The 19,676-nt window shown below is 38.5% G+C and overlaps 1 protein-coding gene across 1 annotated transcript in view; it reads left to right on the top strand.

Moving 5' to 3' along the window:
- The window catches only part of WT1 (WT1 transcription factor), a 38,229-nt gene extending 18,821 nt beyond the window's left edge, over positions 1–19,408 (top strand). The window contains exons 5-9 of the mRNA XM_062576448.1: positions 2,663–2,765; positions 4,121–4,271; positions 12,261–12,350; positions 13,997–14,089; positions 19,026–19,408. Coding sequence (XP_062432432.1) covers positions 2,663–2,765; positions 4,121–4,271; positions 12,261–12,350; positions 13,997–14,089; positions 19,026–19,051 — 463 coding nt within the window. The 3' untranslated portion in view covers positions 19,052–19,408. The remainder of the gene's footprint in view (positions 1–2,662; positions 2,766–4,120; positions 4,272–12,260; positions 12,351–13,996; positions 14,090–19,025) is intronic.
- Positions 19,409–19,676: the final 268 nt, after the last annotated feature.

Here is a 19,676-nt window from a genome sequence, read left to right as displayed (position 1 = left end):
TTAGAAATAATGGGAGGAAATATGAATGTGAAAAGGCTGAACACTGAGGAAGACTTCCCAACTATGCAAAAAAATTTCAGATGGAGATCTTCTGGAGGACATCTCCCATTCATAGAGACATGGCTGAGGGCGCAAGACAGAGTGTTTGCTCTGTTTCTTATTTCTGGGAGGAATTATTTCAGAATTGACTAGTTTTTACAAAAATCTTAATCACTGAAGGATGAAAACCATGTGAATTTAAAGGGAAAGTTAGGCTGTATTTTGTGATGTAAGCCTTTTCTAGTTATTCCTGTTCCTTATAAAATTTCTGTCCTGGCAATTCTTCTTATCTTGCTTTTTGTCTCTTGTTTATTATAATGTGTAAGGTCATTAGCAAAGGTGTGAATGAAAAATTACAGTTACTCAGGGTGGCTAATGCTAAAGTTCACATTCACTCTTGATTTACTAGTACACTACAGACCAGCAACAGCTTCCGCTGCAAATTGCAGAACTTCCTCATTGTAAGATAGTAGTTCTCGTCACCCTCTTTTTTTTAACTCCCCCCTCTTTTCTTTTTTGTCTTTTTTTTTTTTTTTTTTTTAGCGAAGTATATGGACTTTGCTGCTCTTATATGGAGAGGAAAATTCAACACTAATGGAGAAATTGAGCTGAGAAAATGGTAATTTATTGCCTATATTAGGGGACAAAAGACCCTCTACTAGGAGACAAAAGGAGACTCCATTTAGTTAGGCCTGGTACATATCCAGAGAAGAGATTAATCCCTTTAAATCAGATAATAGTATCCTCCTTTCTCTACTATTGCAGATAATGCCACAGATCAGAGACACTTTCTCGCCACCATCCTGTAGCTTGTTGCATTATGATCTCCCGTTTGCCACTCAAGAGTGAAATGAGGAGAGCACAGAGTCTCCTGAAGGATGCAGCCTTCTTCTCCTGAAGGATGCAGCCTTTGATCCTTTCTCTGGGTAGGAGGAACTGAAGCGAATTCATGACAAGTTGTAGCTGGCCAGAAATAGGAAAATGGTGGCTGTCAGTGAATCGCAGGAAAGCAGGTCTTTGTGTCATTTGGCTCTGCCGACTGACCCAACCAAAGACGCGAGGTCAGATCCTGCTGAACAGGTGCAAGTGGAAGTTGCCTTCCAGGAGGCTCGCCATGGCTGCTGGTGGGGCTGCAGCCGCAGCGCTCCTGCCTCCACAGCTGGGGCAAAACGACTGCGGAGCGGATCTCTGAGCCTTGTGGAAGCTGCCCTTAGAAATGGGATGTGAAATCTAAGTGGTGCATGTGTGCACTTGTGCCTTTCATCTAGTATTTTAAGCAGCAAGGACTTGAGCTGAAGGAGCACAGGTGTGAGGTGGCAGCCAGCAAACTGGTACGTGGGCTAACAGTGACGGATGTGGCCCGCGTGCTGCAGTAATAGCTGTTCGCCAAAACTCTTCCCCTCCTTTTTGGTGAAGTTCACAAGCCGCTTAGACATAAAACGTCCTGCGTTCCAGTTCCACTGGCTGGTCTGCAAATCACTTCAGTGGTTTAAAACAATTTGCTCCTTGTAATTCTATTCTGCACATGAAGAGTGAGTGAAAAGTAAGAAAGGACCAGTAAAATGAGAGTCTGGGCCTCAGGGACCCCCTAGAATTATTATTGCAAGCATTTGGCAAAGACTAGGATAACATCCTATGTATCCATCTTTGTCCCTAGCTGTGTGCCCTTGGGCTTTGTTCTGGGCTTTCTAATTTCTAGTGCAGTGTAAAATACGAGTGCTCACCATTGCCAGTGTATATTAATACATGGGGCTACTAATTTAAAAGCTAAAGTTTATTTACATCATTTTGACATCAAGAAAGTTGCGCACAGGGAATACAGCAATGTTTTTAACATTCTGGAGAGCAAAAAGTGGGATTTTGAAGAATAAGTGTAATCAGATAAACATATAGTTGTGACATCCCCCACACACCACAGAAGTTACACATATTTACAATTGTTGTCATGATGCTGCATGAGGAGTCTTGATCATTCATAACCAGTAGGAAGAGTCTTTTTTTTTTTTTTTTTTTTTTTTTTAATAAAGGGTTAATCTGTAGTGCATCCTGCACACTGATATGTGGGATAAATAGTTTGGACACTGATTTATAATCTCTGTTTATGAGTACATGACTACTATTCTTATAAATGTCATCACTTTCTTGGTAGTATCTGGTAATATCTGAGTCATGAGGTGCTGACAAAAATCCACTGCACTTAATGTGAAACTTCAGGCATTTTGCTCATTCCAAAAGATATTAGCAATAGGCAGCCCCACATTTAACTGATAAATAATGTGTACATGTGCACATGACACAGTTAGGCTGCTATGTGGATTTTTTCCCCTTACCTAATATCTTTGTGGAAACGCATCAGAGTCTAAATTATGACAGTATTTTTTTTCTAGACTGTTAATGGACACCTGTAGATGTGTGTATGGAGTCAGTGCATTGGGCCAGAAGGGAGCAGACCCACGCAAGGGTAGAGCAGGCTTCTTTTGGTGAATATCGCTTAAACTTGGATATCCTGGCTACAAAGTGAACTCTGCATATGTTATCATCAACTTAAGAAATGAAACCTCTCACATGGAGCTGAGTACTGAAAACTATTTCATTTCTCCATTATTCCCCTCTTTATTTACAGCCATACAGCAGGATATGAAAATGAGAACCACAGTGCTCCTATGTTATACAGCTGTGGGGCCCAATACAGAATACACACCCACGGAGTTTTTAGAGGCATACAAGTGAGTATGGTAGGGTGTTCTTCATAGGGAAGTAAACTTCTGCCTGATTTTAATGTTTGTTTACTACTGCATTGGTAGTTATAAATCCACCCTTGATTTGCAGTTTCCCTGTGTAGCAAGAAATGCTTGAAATAACATGTGTCCTGACTTCATTAAAGTATAATGTAAGACTGCTTTCTGACACGGCCATTTAAAATTGTTTATTTCTCATTTAAAATACATCTGTCAGGCAATATTCCTTATCAGCTTCTTGGAAAGGTCCAAAATAGAGGGTCCACCATCTAGCTGCAGTCACTTTTGCCACGTAAGGCTTCTGTGGTTGCAGTGGGTTAAGTCCAGTACTGTATATAAAAAGTGTTAGATGACATTTTGGTTTCAGGGATTTCTGAAGCTTTACTAATTTGAAAATATTTCCTTAAAAGAAAATATAATAAGCAATTGTGTCCTAATGACTAATTTGCAAACATTTGGAAGGAAAATGTCATTCATGGGAGTTAATTTTCTCCCTTTCTGGAGTTAGGGCATTGATAAACAACATTGTAAAAATATACCTTCTTTAAACTTATGGCAAAGTCATTACATAATGTTTCTCTTTTCTGTTGCTCTGTCTTCTATGTTTTCGACATATGGGAACATTTTTAGACAGCATTTTTTTTACTTCTTTATTTACTGTATGGTTTAACAATTAGTTAGTTAGTAGCGAGTTCTCAGAAATAGGCGTGTGAGCCAGCTTCTTGTTGAGTGAATAGAACTAAGCAGTTAATGTTGTTTAAGGAAGTTAATTATTCCAGGAGATGATCATTTTTCATGGAACATTGTGACAGTAGCCAAACTGTATTAAGGCTGAACCAGCTCCACCTAGACAGATTTTCTTGTTCTGTTTTTTTACCAATTTGCCTTAACCCAATACCTTGTTATCTCTGTCCTTTAACTTAATAAGAAAGTTTAATATAAAGAACGGAATGTTACTCTGGCTCATGCTCTTATCTCTCTCACTGGTATAAGCCTAAAATTATTTCATGTGCCAATGAGTGTTCTTCCAGGACTGTGCGATCATACATGATGTCAGAATGTGGCCTGTTTAATCTTACATATAAATATTGGTGAGGGAATTTAGTAAGCAGAATTCACTATGTTTCACCTTCACATAATTTGAATACTCTACAAAGAACAGAATAAGGTATACCAAAGTTGTACTTTGTTAATGAAGAATAAAATAAACTTGCCTGTTTGCAGCGTGCTATACTCAAGTATCTCTCTGTCATGGAGAAGTGCATTTAACTGTTTGCCTTTGAATATGATAACCAAAAGCCTGAGAATTTATGCATTGCATCAGCAAGTCTCTGTCATTGTAGGATGTCCGACGGGTGCCAGGAGTAGCTCCAGCTATTGTCCGATCAGCAAGTGAGACAAATGAAAAACGTCCCTTCATGTGTGCATACCCTGGCTGTAACAAGCGATACTTTAAGTTGTCCCATTTACAGATGCACAGCAGAAAGCACACTGGTAAGTGTCAGCATTGACTGGTGTAAGTTGCGTTACAACACTGGACAGCAAAGAGGGTAGGGTGATTTTAAAATGGCACAAAGTGCAAGAAATGATCTGCCAATCTGGGGGCAGCGTGAATCTGTCAGACAAGGTATGTACGTGCTCTGGCATCTGGGCAGCTCCTCTTCTGGATGCAGAAGATTCTCTGCGAATCTAGTAAGGAAGAGAAACACAGAGCAGCACTGACAGCAAGTAGATCGCCTCCTCCTTCCTTCTTTCACTCTTTAGAGAATATTTCAGGGTTTAACTGAAAGTTTCATGTTGTGAAGTTTCCTCTGGAAGAGGAACCCAGACCTCTTGTCTCTCTGTAAGCAACTTTATGGTTAGGAGTGGGGAAGTGGGGACTGGAGAATGCGCTTCCTTTCTCTGGGATGTTTCCATGAAGAATTGAGGCTGAAGATCTGTAGGCTAAGGTCTGGGGTCTCTTTGAATTCAGGCAATACAAGTTACATCTCAAAGTGTGGAAATAATACAATACCCTGCTCTACTTTGCAGAAGAATAAATTGAATCATTTCCTATTTGAAGATTTGTAACTGTTTGGAAATCTATAATTGTGATACATCTTTAGATATGTTCCTTCTGCATTTTTTTGCGGATTGCCTATCATATTTTTATTTAGACAGTGTTTTCTGGGTACTGTGATTTAAATCTGCAATCAAATCTGTAAATATGGGTGTTTAGTTAGCCATGAATATGACAGAATGTGGAAATAATATTACCTTGGAGTCTTCCTTCAATATTTAATATATGACTGGGGTTTCTCAAGAGGCAGTCTGTTTTTGCTGCTGTCTCTGGAGAGTATATGTTGCTGACTGTCAATTGCACCTCTGTCTGCTCCTTTGTACTAGAAAGCTGTCAAATAGTTTTTGAATGTGCAAGTCACAAAATACTCAGATGGACCTCTTCAGTGTTGCTCAGGTTACAGGTTCAAGATAATTTAGATTGTAACTAAAATTTAGCCTTTAGGTCTGAAGAAATGCTATTCTATTTTCCATAAATAAATTTAAAACAGAAGAAAATGTGGAGATCTTTTGGGAGTCCATTAGCAACAGTATTTTTCTTGAATGTGCCTAAGCCATTCTGAATTGTTCTCACAATCGCCATTTCTTTCATTCCTCCTCTGTCATTTACTCTGTATTTTAGCAATCATAATCTTAATTTGTTTGCTCTGGTACTGTATTTTATTGCATTTAGTTGCTTGGCTTACCTGGTATTATTTCTGGATGCATCACAAAGATCAGTGATTAGGATTAGGTCACGAGTTTAAATACTTCCCCTCCCCCCCTTTTTTTTGGACTGGAGAAGATTTCTAGCATTATGTTGCATACTATCTAGGCATGTAGAATCACAAAAGCCCCAGAAGAGTTAAGGATTGGGACTATGGCCATCTAGCAGCCTTGGAGCAAGTTTTCCCTTTGAGGTTATAAGAGCCCCCTCCTGCTCTTTTGGTTTATACTACAGTGGAACTAGGTAGAAGAGAAAAGTTTTTTTTTCCTCAGATACCTCTTCTGTAAAGGTGGGCCCAGATCTCTCTGCCACTACATTTTTGTGTGTTGGCAGCAAGTCTTTTTCTTATCCATAACCTTTGCAAGGTACTTCCAGTAAGTGGCCAAGGTGACTCCCAAAGCTTGCATCTGCTGATGATACATTTGTACCTGCTGATACAAATGTTGCTGTTGCTAAGACCTCTCTGGGATAGGATACTTCTAGTTCCAGTCGGTTGTGATCAGCAAAGGTGAATGTAGGCTGGAGCAGGGGTAGAGAAGGCTTTCTGGGATGATTAAAGGATTGGCAAATGTATCTCAAAAGGTAGTGAGAAGAAACTAACCTTTTATGCCTGGCAAAATACAGATTGAGAGAGAATATGGACATGATGCCATTTTAAAACTGCATTTGCAGTGAGCATCAAAGATATACAATTGTTTCAATAAGAGAATAATAGTGGAGTATGATTAAATGGGTAAGAACTAGCAATTAACCCAATCAGATTAAAAATTAGAAGAAAATTTTTAGTTATCTGAGAGGTAGATTCCAGGGACATCTTTCAAAGAAGTAGTGGGGTTTTAAATTTAGATTTATTTTTTCCATAAGGTTATGGGGAGCCCGTGGTAGGAGAAGGGAGTATCTAGAGAGAAGAAACTAAACGTGTGAGAGGAGTTTTGAGTTTTTAATGGGTTGGAGCTTTGAAAGCAGATAGTACCTTATTTATTTGACACTGGGCTGTCCCTGGCAACCCAGATGGACCAGGAAGGAATATTTTCTCCACTGGTAGGTGATGTGCGAGGTGTCTTGGTGTACTCGGGGGTTTTGCTTCCCTCTGCTGTGTAAGCCATGGAATTGGTTGCAACTAAAGACAGGAAACAAGAGATAGTACATTGCTGGTATGGAAGTTGCTTGGGTTGTTGATTAACTTGCCTGGCTGATGTGTTCAGACTTGGGATCAGAAGGGATTTCTCCTCTTTATCTAACTGGCAGGGAGAGTTAGGTTTTTGCCCTCAGCCTGTTGTATGAGTGCTAGTTATTCCTATGATTATTACCTGGAAATTTTACTCTAGCAGTTCCCAGCTGCCACAGAGATTAGGACATGATGCGCTTTGTTTCTTCTCTCCTCCCGTAGCCTGTAAATCTTAGTTTTTGGGAGTGCTTGGTGAACTATGTTGCCTGGGAGTATTTGTAGTAGATGTTCTGCAGAGACCTGTATGATGAGATCGGTAAGGGAGCAGCATGACTAGAGTGAGGCTATTGGGATGCACTGACTAATTTATATGGCTCTCTCTTAGGCTTTCTGATCATCTCTATGTTTGTAACCTAATTAGCTCCATAACACCACTTTAGAGTAATATCATGAAGTTAATTTTAGAGTTCACTACTAAATACACAAATTGGGCTTGGTAGAATTAACTTACTTAGACAGAAAATAATTAGCAGACATAGTACCTAATATTCTTACTAAACAAAGGGGTATTTCTCTTATTCTATTACAAGTTTTTGATGGAGAGGAATCCTCACAAGCCAGTTGTTTAAAGTCAGGAGAGCTCTCAGAAAGCAGCCAGAGTACAGCATGGTCTGGTTGTGTTTGGTATACCTCTTTGTGTCCAAAATAAAAATTTACTAGTCCTCATGTCTTTTATGTCTGTACTGACTCATGGGATTGAAGCTCTTCCACCTTTCTTAGGTATGTAAGTTTTTCAATTATGAACACTTGACTTAAAAACAGTTACATAAATCTAATATTAAACCAGCAGGTAGTATTGTTACAGAATAATGTTTGCTCCTGCTTATCTTTTTTCCTTTCTATCATAGATATTTACAGACAACTGTCTCATTAGATCTTCTGTTCACTAGCTGCAGTATTGCAAAATCAAATGGGGCTCTAAAACACAAAATTGGATTTTGTAATCAATTTTTACCAAAAAATTGCTCTTTTTCAACATAGCTTTAGCTGGAAATATGTTGACATTCTGTACCCTCCAATGCTGCTTATCAATTGCTAACAAAGCCTTTATTGAAACTTGTACAACCAAAAGAGCTTTCTCTTATCTTGCTATATTTTGCTGCAGTAAATAGGCCTCCTAAAGGAAATGCAAAAATACATAAAACTTTTCAAAGTACAGCCATTAATATAGTGAGTTGTTATGCTTTAGCAGACTTCAAAGATTTCTGTGTGGAAGCAAATTTATGTCTAAACCTTCCTGAATTTCATGTATGCTGGAAACATCACCATTTTTGCCTTCAGCAAAAATGTACCACACATTGGAAAAACTGTGGATTTATCCTAACAAAGAGAGCATCTTTGCAGGGAAAATATTATCTGCCTTTGTTCAAAAGACATCCTTCAGCCTAAATATGCTCAACTGCAGGTGCAAGCTTCTGTAATGAAAACTGAGAATCTGTAACTCGGGAAGTTCACCCTTTATGCAGTTGGCATCTCAGCTCTTGGTGGTGAAATTCAGAGGTTCTCATGGGTGTAAGTAATGCAGTCGAATAATCATTTTTGTGCTCATCATCTAATAATGATTTCTTTGCTTTGACTAACACAAATATTCTTTTACAATGGCATATGTCACTATGTGGCAAAACACCTTACAGTCATTAGCACAGTTCATCATTACAACTCCTATGAAAGACAGAGCTATATTCTTTTTATATAGAGATGATAAATGGGCTTGTTTGTGTTTGAGCTGGGAACTGAACAAGCTCTCCTCTTAAGAGTCTAGTGCTGTAACTTCTAGGATAGCAGGCTTTCATTAATGCTGCTTTGAAATACTGACCTTTATAGTTAAGCTGTGGAATACCATTCTGCAGAATACTGTGGGAGCTGTAAGTTTACATGGGTTCAAGAAGTGACTGAACAAATTCATGGAAAGAAACTCCCTTAAGCACTGTTGAATATAAAGTCACCTTTGGCTCGAAAGTCTCTAACTCACAGACTGCTTGATACTAGGAGACTATCCAGGAAAAAATACGGCTACTTGCCCTGTTCTGTCCTCCCATGGGCATCTTTGGTGAACCAGGGTGGGAGACTACGGGGCTGGATGGACCTTTGGCCTTACCAGTATGGACCATTCTTAGGTTTTAATTTCTGAGGGATGAAACAAAATTAGTTATGTATTTAAATAAATGATTAGTTGCACATCAGTAACATCCTTCTATACTTGAAGCCCTGTGTGAAGATAATAGAAAACTTTACCTATACAGACTCTCTGCTAGATACAGAAACACAATTTACCTTGCTGAAGCAAATCAGGTTGAACAGAAATGTGTTACATTGGTGCAGTAAAGTTCTAATTGAGGGGTTGTGCTGGTTTGCGTCAGTGGGTATACAAGAAACGTTGGTGAGATGAGCAGAGGTAAGCCTTCAGATTCTCATTCAGACTTGTAGTCTACAAGCTGTGGTTTCAAAATCAGCCTCTTTGCCTGATGTTTTGTTGTTAGCAGCAGGCTTTTGCTCTTCCAGTGCTCCTTAATTTGATGAAATGATTTTGGGGAATATTTTGTGCAACTGCTGTAGTAGTAGGATTTTCAGAAATTGTGTGAGCTTGCTCTGGTTTAATTTAGCCCTCTTTCAGCAAATAGGCTTATTTTATTAAAAATGCTTATTGCAATAATGCAAAGGCTGAATCACACTTGCTCTGTCAATGCTGAGCTTTATTCTTCTAAATAACAAAAATTTACCTCTATCCTCTCCCGTCTTGACTATTTTATTGTGTGCAAAGTTTAGCCTTTCTTTTATGTTCTCTCTTTTAGTAAAGAAATGCAAATAATCACAAAAAACTCAGTGTCATAGGTGAAAGGACTGATGAAAATTCATCATCATCTCCTCTATTTTTCTTTTCTTTTTTTTTTTTTTTTTTGAAATTGTTTATGGTCATATAGGAAGGTGACTGTATTCTGGGATGCTTTTCATATATTGAGAGGCTTAAGCCTGCTACTGGAGAGGTTCTAATGGATCTGTGGGAAATTAGGCACTGCCCTAGACTCTTTTCTGTATAGTAGTTTAATGAGGCATCAGTAGAGTTTTTCTAATTCAGCATCTTCTTGTCACCCTGTAGTAGTTTTCAGCAGGTATTTCGCCTGGCAGCAGCTGATATTGAATACGCAGAAGGAAAGAGATACTAGGATTTCTGCCCAAATATTGTGCCTCTGTTTGTTTATTTGCTTTTGTTTTGTATGCAGTGTTGATATATCTCTCTGTAAGCATACTAGATTGATTCCAGTAATACATGCATTGGTTAAATTGTCCCGAATTTAATCAGGATTATATTTCAAGTATTTAAAGAAATACTTTAAGATGCATGCCATCAGACCTGCTCTACTGTTTTATTCAAATACCTCCCTAACTATCGTCTGCATTTATATTGCAATTAGGAGACAATCACCCTGTCACCGCATTCTGCTCTGCTGACATTCCCCTCTTAAATCTGCCAAAGGGCTAAATTCCTTGGAAGTAAGGAATGAAAAAGCAGGCAGCCCCCAGGGACTCCTTGTGGTCAAAGTGTGGGGAATCATTTTAAACACTTGTGGCAACTTTAATCCCTTGTGTTAATAACTTAAGCACAGCAGAGTGGAAATTGTCCACACCTAAGTTTAGGAATCAGAACTCCGTTGGGTCACTGTCATGGGATCTTAAATTGTTCTTGCACATTTAGCTGCTATTATGAAATTTTGATCTTAGCTACATCGTTATAAATTTGGAACACTCTTCTTAAGATGCTACTTATGCTGTGTTACCCAGATCAGAAGGTTTCTGCTTTAAACTAAAATAGTTTGCACTGGTATCCTAGAAAGATTTCTGAGCAAACATAGTAGGGGTCTATTAATAAGCCTTTCAGTTGATTCTATAATAGTACTTACATAGTGTCTAAGGATAGGCCAGAAAAATCTTTTTGAAAGCAGAAATGTCTCTAGGCCCTGAATTCTATCACATCCTATTATTCTAACGATTAATTCCAGCAAATATTTATATAAGAGAGACCATACATAAATTATGCATAAGATTAACATGGCATCACAGACATATTCTTTTGCTGTAACCTCAGAAGATAGAGTTTCATTCAAGATGCAACTGGTACTAAGAAAAACCTTCTCCTCATCATAAATATAAAAAAAATGCTGATCCTTTCATTGAAGGTTTTTGAAAATCTTATGGGTTTAAAAATACACAGAGAAGCCAAACCCTCTGTCTTTTTCAGCTGACTTTTTTCCTTAGGTTCTTCACACTGGATCTTTGTTTTATACCTCAGCTCTCCACAGTAGACAAAGCAGGTCCCAGCTGGTCTGGTGTGTACCTTCCAGATAAAAGCTAGGATCCTCCCTGTTTTTTAGTGAGATGTTTCATTAGTTCTCATGCGGGGGTCTCTGTGCAGGGCTGTGGCACTGTAAAGAGACTTTGTGTAGATATTAGTGTGACTGTATATGTTTTAGGCTCTTGCAGGACTGCATTGTTGTGTAAAGGGGTCTTAGACTGGATGAGAATCAGATCTGAAAAGCCATGCAGCTCCTTGTGCAACAACATCTGAGTTAGTTTTTTTGAGCTGGCTAGATTTTCCCTAACTCTACAGTGTGCTGCAGTCCAGCAGTGTTTCCTTCTTTCCTCAAGTCCTTCGATTGCTGCATTTCTCTTTGCATATTTATGTGGCGGGTGAAGTCCTTCACTTTGAAAATCATGGTCATTTAAGATATTAGCTTTTAGGGATTTTATTTTTTTTAATCAGAAGCTAACTTTTGGTCCTAGACAGAACATATCCTGAGGTTCTCCACTGAACAGCACAGAAGATGGAGGAGGAGTTTATATTTACATTAGGCTTTGGAATAATTCATAGGCTTGCCTGCAGGCGGTGTGCAGCTGTGTGTGAAATTCTGTTTAATGGTGCTTTATGGAAGAAACATCATTTGCGTTTTGAGGAAGAATGTGTATTTTTCTGTGGCTGAATTTTGCTCTGTTATTCTTTTAACTCACTTAGTGTAGTTAAAATTACCAGCTGCATGGATGTCACTGGTTTAGTTTTTGCCTCAAATCCAATTTAGAGTAAACTGCAAGTTGTTTTCTTGCAGAAATTGTGTATCTCTGAAACAGGTGGAAAGGGCTGAATAAGGTTTTCTACAAAATATAGAACAAGACATTTCTGTTCTTTTCCAGCAGAAAACAATAAAATGGTTATCATACAACTTAATTTTTGTGATTTTAACCTTATAGGCCATTTTTTAGAACAAAGAGATTCAAGATCTGTGATAATGCAGTATAATTAGTTATTTCCTCAGCCTTTCCTCAGTGATTTTAATACAATTGTATAGTTTTACATCAAATGAGAATCTGGCCTAACTCTAGATTGCTTTAGAAAGGAAGGAAGATCAAATCTTTCAGTGTAATGCATTTTATCTTCTAATTCTAGTTGACATATTCCCAGTTTAGCCACATTTTCTAATAAACTATTTGTCCTTTACAGGTGAAAAACCCTATCAGTGTGATTTTAAGGACTGTGAACGAAGGTTTTCTCGTTCAGACCAACTCAAACGGCACCAAAGACGACACACAGGTTTGTTCGTCTACTCTTTAGATTTTGTCTTCATATGTGAGTTATCTGCAAAGATTTATTCTTAAAATTAGCTTTAGGAGTGGATTGTAGCTGGGTTTTTTTGCTGTCATTTCAGCATTATTATGTTTGTATATGTGACCTTTTCATCCCACAGCTATCTTTCTAAAACAGCTTTTTAAATGAAACTGGTCTGTGCTATACCTCCAATATAGGAAATATATTTTTAAAAAGCAAACCGTTCTGTAAGAAAAAATTGCCAACAAGTAACCTGATAAACACTACGGCTGATATTCTGGTGTTTGTGTGCTAAAGCTAATATGTGATGCTGCATATGCCTAACTTGAAATAGTGGTGGAATTACTGTGCACTTGCACTTGGAAAGGAGGAGTAGTGAAGGAAAAGCCGTAACAGCTACATGCTCCAGGGCTCCAGTTCAACAAACCACTTAAGCTTAGATTTGAGCCTTTCTTGAATTTTGCTGACTAAAGGGGGATTCTTGGAGTAGCAAGGAGAGAAATGTCAAAGACCTGGCTGGCTGGACTGCACTTGAGAGTGTAATTAGCCAAAAAAAGCCTGGGAAGTATATAGCACTCATTAACCAAACAGTGGAGCAGGCAATAGCAATCGTGAATGCATCTGGGTCCCAGCTAGGCTTGCATGATCTTTCTCAGTGAATGATTGGTTGGTTGAGGTGTTCTTCCAAGGCAGCCAAAACTATTTTTTGTGTTCCGTCTAAATTCAGGAAGTTGTTTTGTGTGCGCACGTGCACTATTCTCTGGAAATATCAGAATGGCTCATTTCAGCATTTCTGGAGTTCTTGGAGATCCAGACTGACAGGAGAGACAGCTGCGACTCTCAGAGTCACAGAAGAGGTGGTGATGCAGACTCCAGCCTCCTGGCTGGAAGTCAAACCGCAAGGGCACTCTGCACAAGCGTGAGGAAGGGTTTCAGAGTACTCCTCTGACTGAGCTGAAGGAAGAAATTGAGTTTGGATCTCCTATATCTCACGGGAATGGTCTGACAATTGGTCTACTGGCTGCTATGTGGTGGATTTATGTCTATTACTTTTCTTGCTAAAGATATTCTATCCCACTGAAATCATGTTATTGACATGATTTAGAGGTAGAAAGTGTCTCTGAAGCTAGTGGTACAGGTACTCTTCTGGGATGATATATTAACAATTGCATGCTAGAACTTCTGCATTAAGCAGTCCCTGAGAGTTGCATGCAGTGTGTAAAGTAAGCAGTAGTTGTAAAGCCTAGTGGGAGCATATAAAAATATATTCCTAAACCTCTACTTTTCTCATGTGGTATTGCTCATATATGATGCAAACAGTGCCAAGTCATAGGATAAAAATTATTGAAGTTTGCAAAGCTCTCTCGCTCCAACAATGTAAGTGGGTGTTTGTTTATACTGGTGCAGTTTGGATACTTCAGACCCAGATGTAGGAAAAGGAGGTTGCAAAGGGGTTATGTGTGGCAGGCTGATTAACGACTGTCTGTAATGCGTAGGCATGAAGCTGGGAGGAGCAGTTACAGTAACTAGTACAAAAAAATACAGATTTTTGAAAACTCAGAAATAGCTGACATCATTCATCCTCCCAGAAGATGCTGGAATATGACCACAGACTTCTTTTATCTCTTCAGGTGTGAAACCCTTCCAGTGTAAAACCTGTCAGAGAAAGTTCTCCAGATCCGATCACCTGAAGACTCATACCAGGACTCATACAGGTAAAACAAGTGCGTAAACTTTTCTTCACATTTATATTTCATTATTTATTATGTTTAAATGAATGTTACTATAAATTAAATGATTAGAAAGTCTCTTAAGGAGGGTTAAATATTCAAAACTAGAGAAATTATTTCAGAGTCCAATGATTTTACAATATGACTATAGTCACTTTTCAAAATAGGATTTAGGTGATTTTAGAAACTACACATTTTTATATCATGTTTTAAGAAATTTCAGCTTGGCAAAATATATTTTGTCAACTATTGTAAAACATCATGGTTTCAACTACAAATGTGAAGCTGATCTACTGCTTTACCACAAAAATCTGCAAGACAGAAATTTTAATTCTAACTTCAGCAGAAGGTCTGTAATCTAAAGTATTCGTACTTACTCATGCTTCCCCTAAGTGTCAGTTGAGCCTAATGCAGGATATCATGGCAAAGCTCTTGTTGTTGCTCCTTGCACTGTAATCTCTCCTCTCCTGAAGATAAAAGGAGTGCCGCTTGCAAACTCACACTGACAGACACTAAAGTAAAAACTTACTCGAATATTCAAGGGCCTTTTTGTAGCAACCACAGTATTTCATAAAAATACAGAAAAAAATAGGAGGCCATTTTCGTCTATTCTACACTCGCATAAATGTAAGCACCAATAAGGAGCAACTGCAGCAACCTCTGTATTTTAGCTGTATCTTTAGAATTGTTCTTATGAACAATTATGAACATTTTCTATTCCCTCGCAGTACATATGCAGTATTTTTACCAAGTCATTTTTTTACTAAACACTTTGACATGCTAACTTAGTTTAAAAAGAATTGAGATTATTTTTGTCAGGAAATAATTTCCCTTCTCTCTTATTAGATGCCACAGTGTTATCTATACTAGGATTAACCTTTTAAAATGTGTCTCTGCACTGGTAGACAAGGAGCCTGAAAATCTTTTTCTCCCTGCTAAGTATTCTTTTGTTCTCTTGTGGAAGAATTGCATGTTTAAGACTTTCATAAATAAATAAGAAATTTTCATGAAGGACATGATTCACCTGAGAATAATGGGACTTTCTGTGGATCCAGCTAAAGAAATGCTTCAAGTGATGGCCATATCTGCACCTGCAACCTGCAACGGTAAAGAGCATGGCTGTATTCCTGGGTTCTCCCCAGAGTCCCATGCTCAGCTGCAGGGCCTGGGTCTGCGTGCATGTGCACAAAGAAAGATATTTTCTTAATTAGTAAGAGCTGATATTCTGATAGAGACAAAACGGTGAGCAGGTTTTCTCACGTCAGCCAGTCAGGATAAACTATGTTCCCCATCACATTTTACTGCTGACTGATCTACTAATTCATGCGAAGACTCCAGAGTGTTCTGACTTCAGCAAGGTTTTATCCCAGGTTACCTAAATAAGGGAAGAACTCGGTCTCTTTTTTTGCTAGTGAAACTAATCTCTCTGTTTTAGTCCTTTCTTGTGGCCCAAGCCCAAACTGCACTCATCGCTGAAAACCACTGCGCTTGAGGGCCGATAACTGCGTAGCACAGACCTTCACGTGGGCTCGCTGCCCACCATCAGCTCAGGTTGTGTGAGAACCCTGCAGCCCTGCTCTGCTGCTGTTGGCCATTTCGGCTGCATCATTCATCTTTGACTGTAAAATAGACATACCCTGAGGGGAAAAGAGTGCTAGTGATGGCTGGGGATATTCTATGTCCAGCTTGCCCTATAGCTTCATTCCTCTTTTTCTCCTGTACCCATTAAGTTTTGTAACAAAACATCTAGTTTAAGTTAACTTGCTCTATGTTAAATCTTGGTGAAACAAAGCGCACACAACTTTTATCTTCTGTGGGCCTAATCTTAAGTGTACTGTAAAACAATTTGGCAAACTACAAATTCAGGGCATCTACAAGCAAGTTAGTTAACTGTGATAGCAATTTTTGCTTTAGAATACAACAACAAAACCAAAAGAAAACTCCACACATCTATTTTTTTAGCAATAGAAATATGATTTCTGATATCTGTACAGTGAAGCTGTATGGAGTAATCTGTGCCTAGAGCAAGATTAGTAAAGATTCTGCCCTCTGTTGCAAGAGGAGAGCCAGAACTGCTTGTAAGGCAGCACAGCACTGTCCTGCCTTTACTGTGGTAGTTTAGTGAAAAATTAGCCAGTAACAGGTAACTTGCATCAGTTCACAGGATGGTTTGGCTAATGCTGCTAAGATGAAAGGAGACGACTTTATGCAATCTGTTATTCTTATCAGTAGTCATAACCATATCATCTTTGTCCCATACTGTTTTATGCACTCATGTGAGATGGTTGATGCTTTTGCAAGTGTGTATGTTAAGTGGATAAAGTAGATTTTTAACCCCTCCACCCCATTTATATAATCTGTTTATTGCATGGGATTTTGCAAACAGAAATACACAACATTTATGCCCATCCCAGATCCCCTTTTGCCTGAATCTGGATGTTTGTGAAATGCACAAAGTGTGAGGCAAAGAAGAGAAGAAGATGGCTGGGTGAGCTCATACCACTCCAGTGTGTCTTGAGTTGGAGAGTACAAGGTGTGTAGACAGCATGGAAGAGCCCAGGCCCAGAGTTGAACCTGCTTTAAAGTATTGCATCTATTTGAGGAGGAAAAAAAAAAAAAAGGAAAAAAAGGGAAAAAAAAAAAGGTGGAAAAAAAATGCAAGTCTAAAAGAAACATGAGTCACCGGGCACTGCTCTGAGCTAATGAAAGCATTCCATCAGCATTCCTGCAGCATCAGAAACACGGCCTGAAATTCCACTTAAGTATTGTAGAAAATCAAGAGAGCAGATTAAACTGTAAATCAGTGATGGTGTTTCTTGTTAAAATTTTATGTGCTTTGCTTGGGGTTCATTTTTAGTGAAGAGTATATTTGTTGGAATGTTAGAAAAATACTGAATATTCAGGGCCTCTAAAATCTTTATTTTGACAGTAGTGGGAAACTTTTGGTCTGGTTCAGCAGACTTCATGCTGAACTCTATTGCTTCTACCACATCCACTTACACTCAGCAGTTCCAAGGAACTTACTGAACTTGCTGGAATTACTCTGCTTGACTTGCTGTCAAGCTCTAAACAGTCACTGACAGTTTTCGCAGCGACTAACAGTATGTCGGCACTGCACTCCAAGGTGTGACTGAAGCTTGTGTGAATGCCCAAGTTAGTCTTAAACTAGCTCGTTCAAGAACTGAGCGTAGTCTAGCCAAGGCAACATGGTGGGTTCAGTACTGGCCTTTCTTTAGGAAGGAAGTTTTGCAGAATGTTCTAAGTCACCTAGAAGGCTGTTGTTAAGCACCAGCTGAGGAAGAACTAGGAAGCACGGAGCGCTGACGTGAACAGGAATTGAGGGCACTCCCACACCCTGTCAGGCCAGCCCAGGGTGCTGTTCCTTTACTGGAGCTCTGCCTAGCTCCTCACAATCCTGCAGAAAGAAAATAAATAAACAGCAGTGTCTCAGGCAAGCATTGTACCCGGTTAATAACAGGGTGTTTTGTTAACAGGTGAAAAGCCTTTCAGTTGCCGGTGGCCCAGCTGTCAAAAAAAATTTGCCAGGTCTGATGAATTAGTTCGTCATCACAACATGCATCAGAGGAACATGACTAAACTGCAGTTGGCCCTTTAGACAGTACAAACAAGTGAATAAACCAGATGGGACATTATGAGCTACTGCAAACTTTTTCAGCCATCTTCAATCACCTGTCAGAAAGCTGCGGCTGTCTTCGCAACCCATTTGGCACAAGTTAACTAAACCGTAGGATTCTGCTCAGCCTTCTCTTCCATTTGGACTCAAAATTTCCTATTCAATAACTTCAAGAGATTTTTATTTGTAATTTTGTTAAAAAGTGAGCAAGATTGCCAGTTTCAATATTACTATAAATGACGCTTACCTTGGATGTCTGTTTCCAGTTTTCTGCTTTAATTTTTACTTGAACTTTTCTAGGTACATATTACTGTACCTTTTTCAGTCCTGCAGTAGGGTACCTGTCCCAGTTCAAGGTAAGCTTTATGCTTGCTGCATTTGTGCATATGCTGAAGTTTCCAAATGTAGTGTAGGTATCCCACAACAGAACAGTCATCTGAGATACTTTTGGTAAACTTTGTACTTGTACTACTAACGGGCAAGCTTTTAAAGTTGGAAGCTCAGCTTTTGAATTTCACAAATCAAACTTTTTTAAAGAGCGTATTTCTAGAGCAGCTAAAGCTAGATGAACCAATACCTCTCTGTACAGAAAATAAGAATCTTACCATTAAGTTAACTTGTTTTTTAAATAATCACATAATTGATCCCAACAACTGATCTGTTTGTCAAATAATTCTCTCTCTCTCTCTTTTTCTCTCTTTTAAATGTATTGGTTTAAATTTATTCCATCATGAGACGTATAGATCTCCTTTACACAAAACTAATTCCAATCATTGTAGACATTTGGGATTTGTTTACAATGTAAAGCCACACTGGTTATGTGGCTAGCAAGCTGTATAAACTTAAAACTTAACTCTAATGGGGCTGGTCCAGGATCTCCATTAACAGATTACTCTTAAGATAAGTAACTTAAAAAGACTCTTTGTCAAGTATATGTGAAAAAGACATTATTAGTGTAAGGAAATATATTGTTTCAGGGTTTTGGGAGGAGGGGTTTATTATTTACTTTTAATTGCTTGAAATTGTGTGTATATATATATATCTGATAATGTATTGCTCTTAGACATCTAAAATTAGAAAGTGTATAAATATTAGATGCATCACTGTTCTGATGTCGTTGCTGTTACAAACTATTGATAATACTAAGAATGTAACCTGCATTTTTCACTGAGCTTTCAATTAAAGCCCATTCAAAGAGAAACAAATGAGAGTCCAACAGATGTCTTGTTTCATGTCTGGTATTAAATTTCAAATGCCCTGTCCAATAGTATTTTTTTTTTTTTTTTGTATATAAAGGTACCACCAGCACTGATGACCACTAGTTAACCTGTCCAGGTCTTGACCACAATTTATCCATCTCACTTGGGAATCATACTGGCAACAGAAAACAGTGTCAAGTTTCATATTGTGCTATAAAACAGTTGCTTCAATCGTTCGTCTTCTTACAAAAGTATTCCTTTTCTTTGGACCTGTAAGATTTGTATAAAAACTTTATAGCATAGTAAAATACAGTTTAAAAATAGAAGTTTTGGCCTTCTGTAGAACTGCACTGAAACCATAAGCACAGATAACTTTTTAGATTAGGCTGTCATAGACTGACTTTTAAGTAAAAGTTAACTTAGAGTTGGGGTGGCTTATATCAGTTCAGCAGGTTGAAAAAGACAGTCTTTCTTAGATGATGAAGTGTGAAAATGAAGATTAAAAAAAATATATTGTTTCTTTGTCATACTGCCTACTTTTCTCTGGAAGTAAGTACAGCCTGCCTTAGTGCCCTTTGACCTTGCAAAATATTTGTATCTCTTTAGCAAAAATCTTGAATGTATCTTGCCAAGCTTTTTTCTCTAATGTACACAATGGAGTTCTATGATGGGTTGAGCTTTCTCTCTTAAAGTGCAGCTGCATCGTCAAGAAAACTCAACAGTTAATTCTTCAAGTCCTCTTTTTCGC

The sequence above is a fragment of the Rhea pennata genome, chromosome 5 (genome assembly GCF_028389875.1).
Source record: "Rhea pennata isolate bPtePen1 chromosome 5, bPtePen1.pri, whole genome shotgun sequence".
NCBI lineage: Eukaryota > Metazoa > Chordata > Aves > Rheiformes > Rheidae > Rhea > Rhea pennata.
The sequence above is the reverse complement of the archived record's forward strand: the minus strand, read 5'-3'. Positions and strand labels throughout refer to the sequence as shown.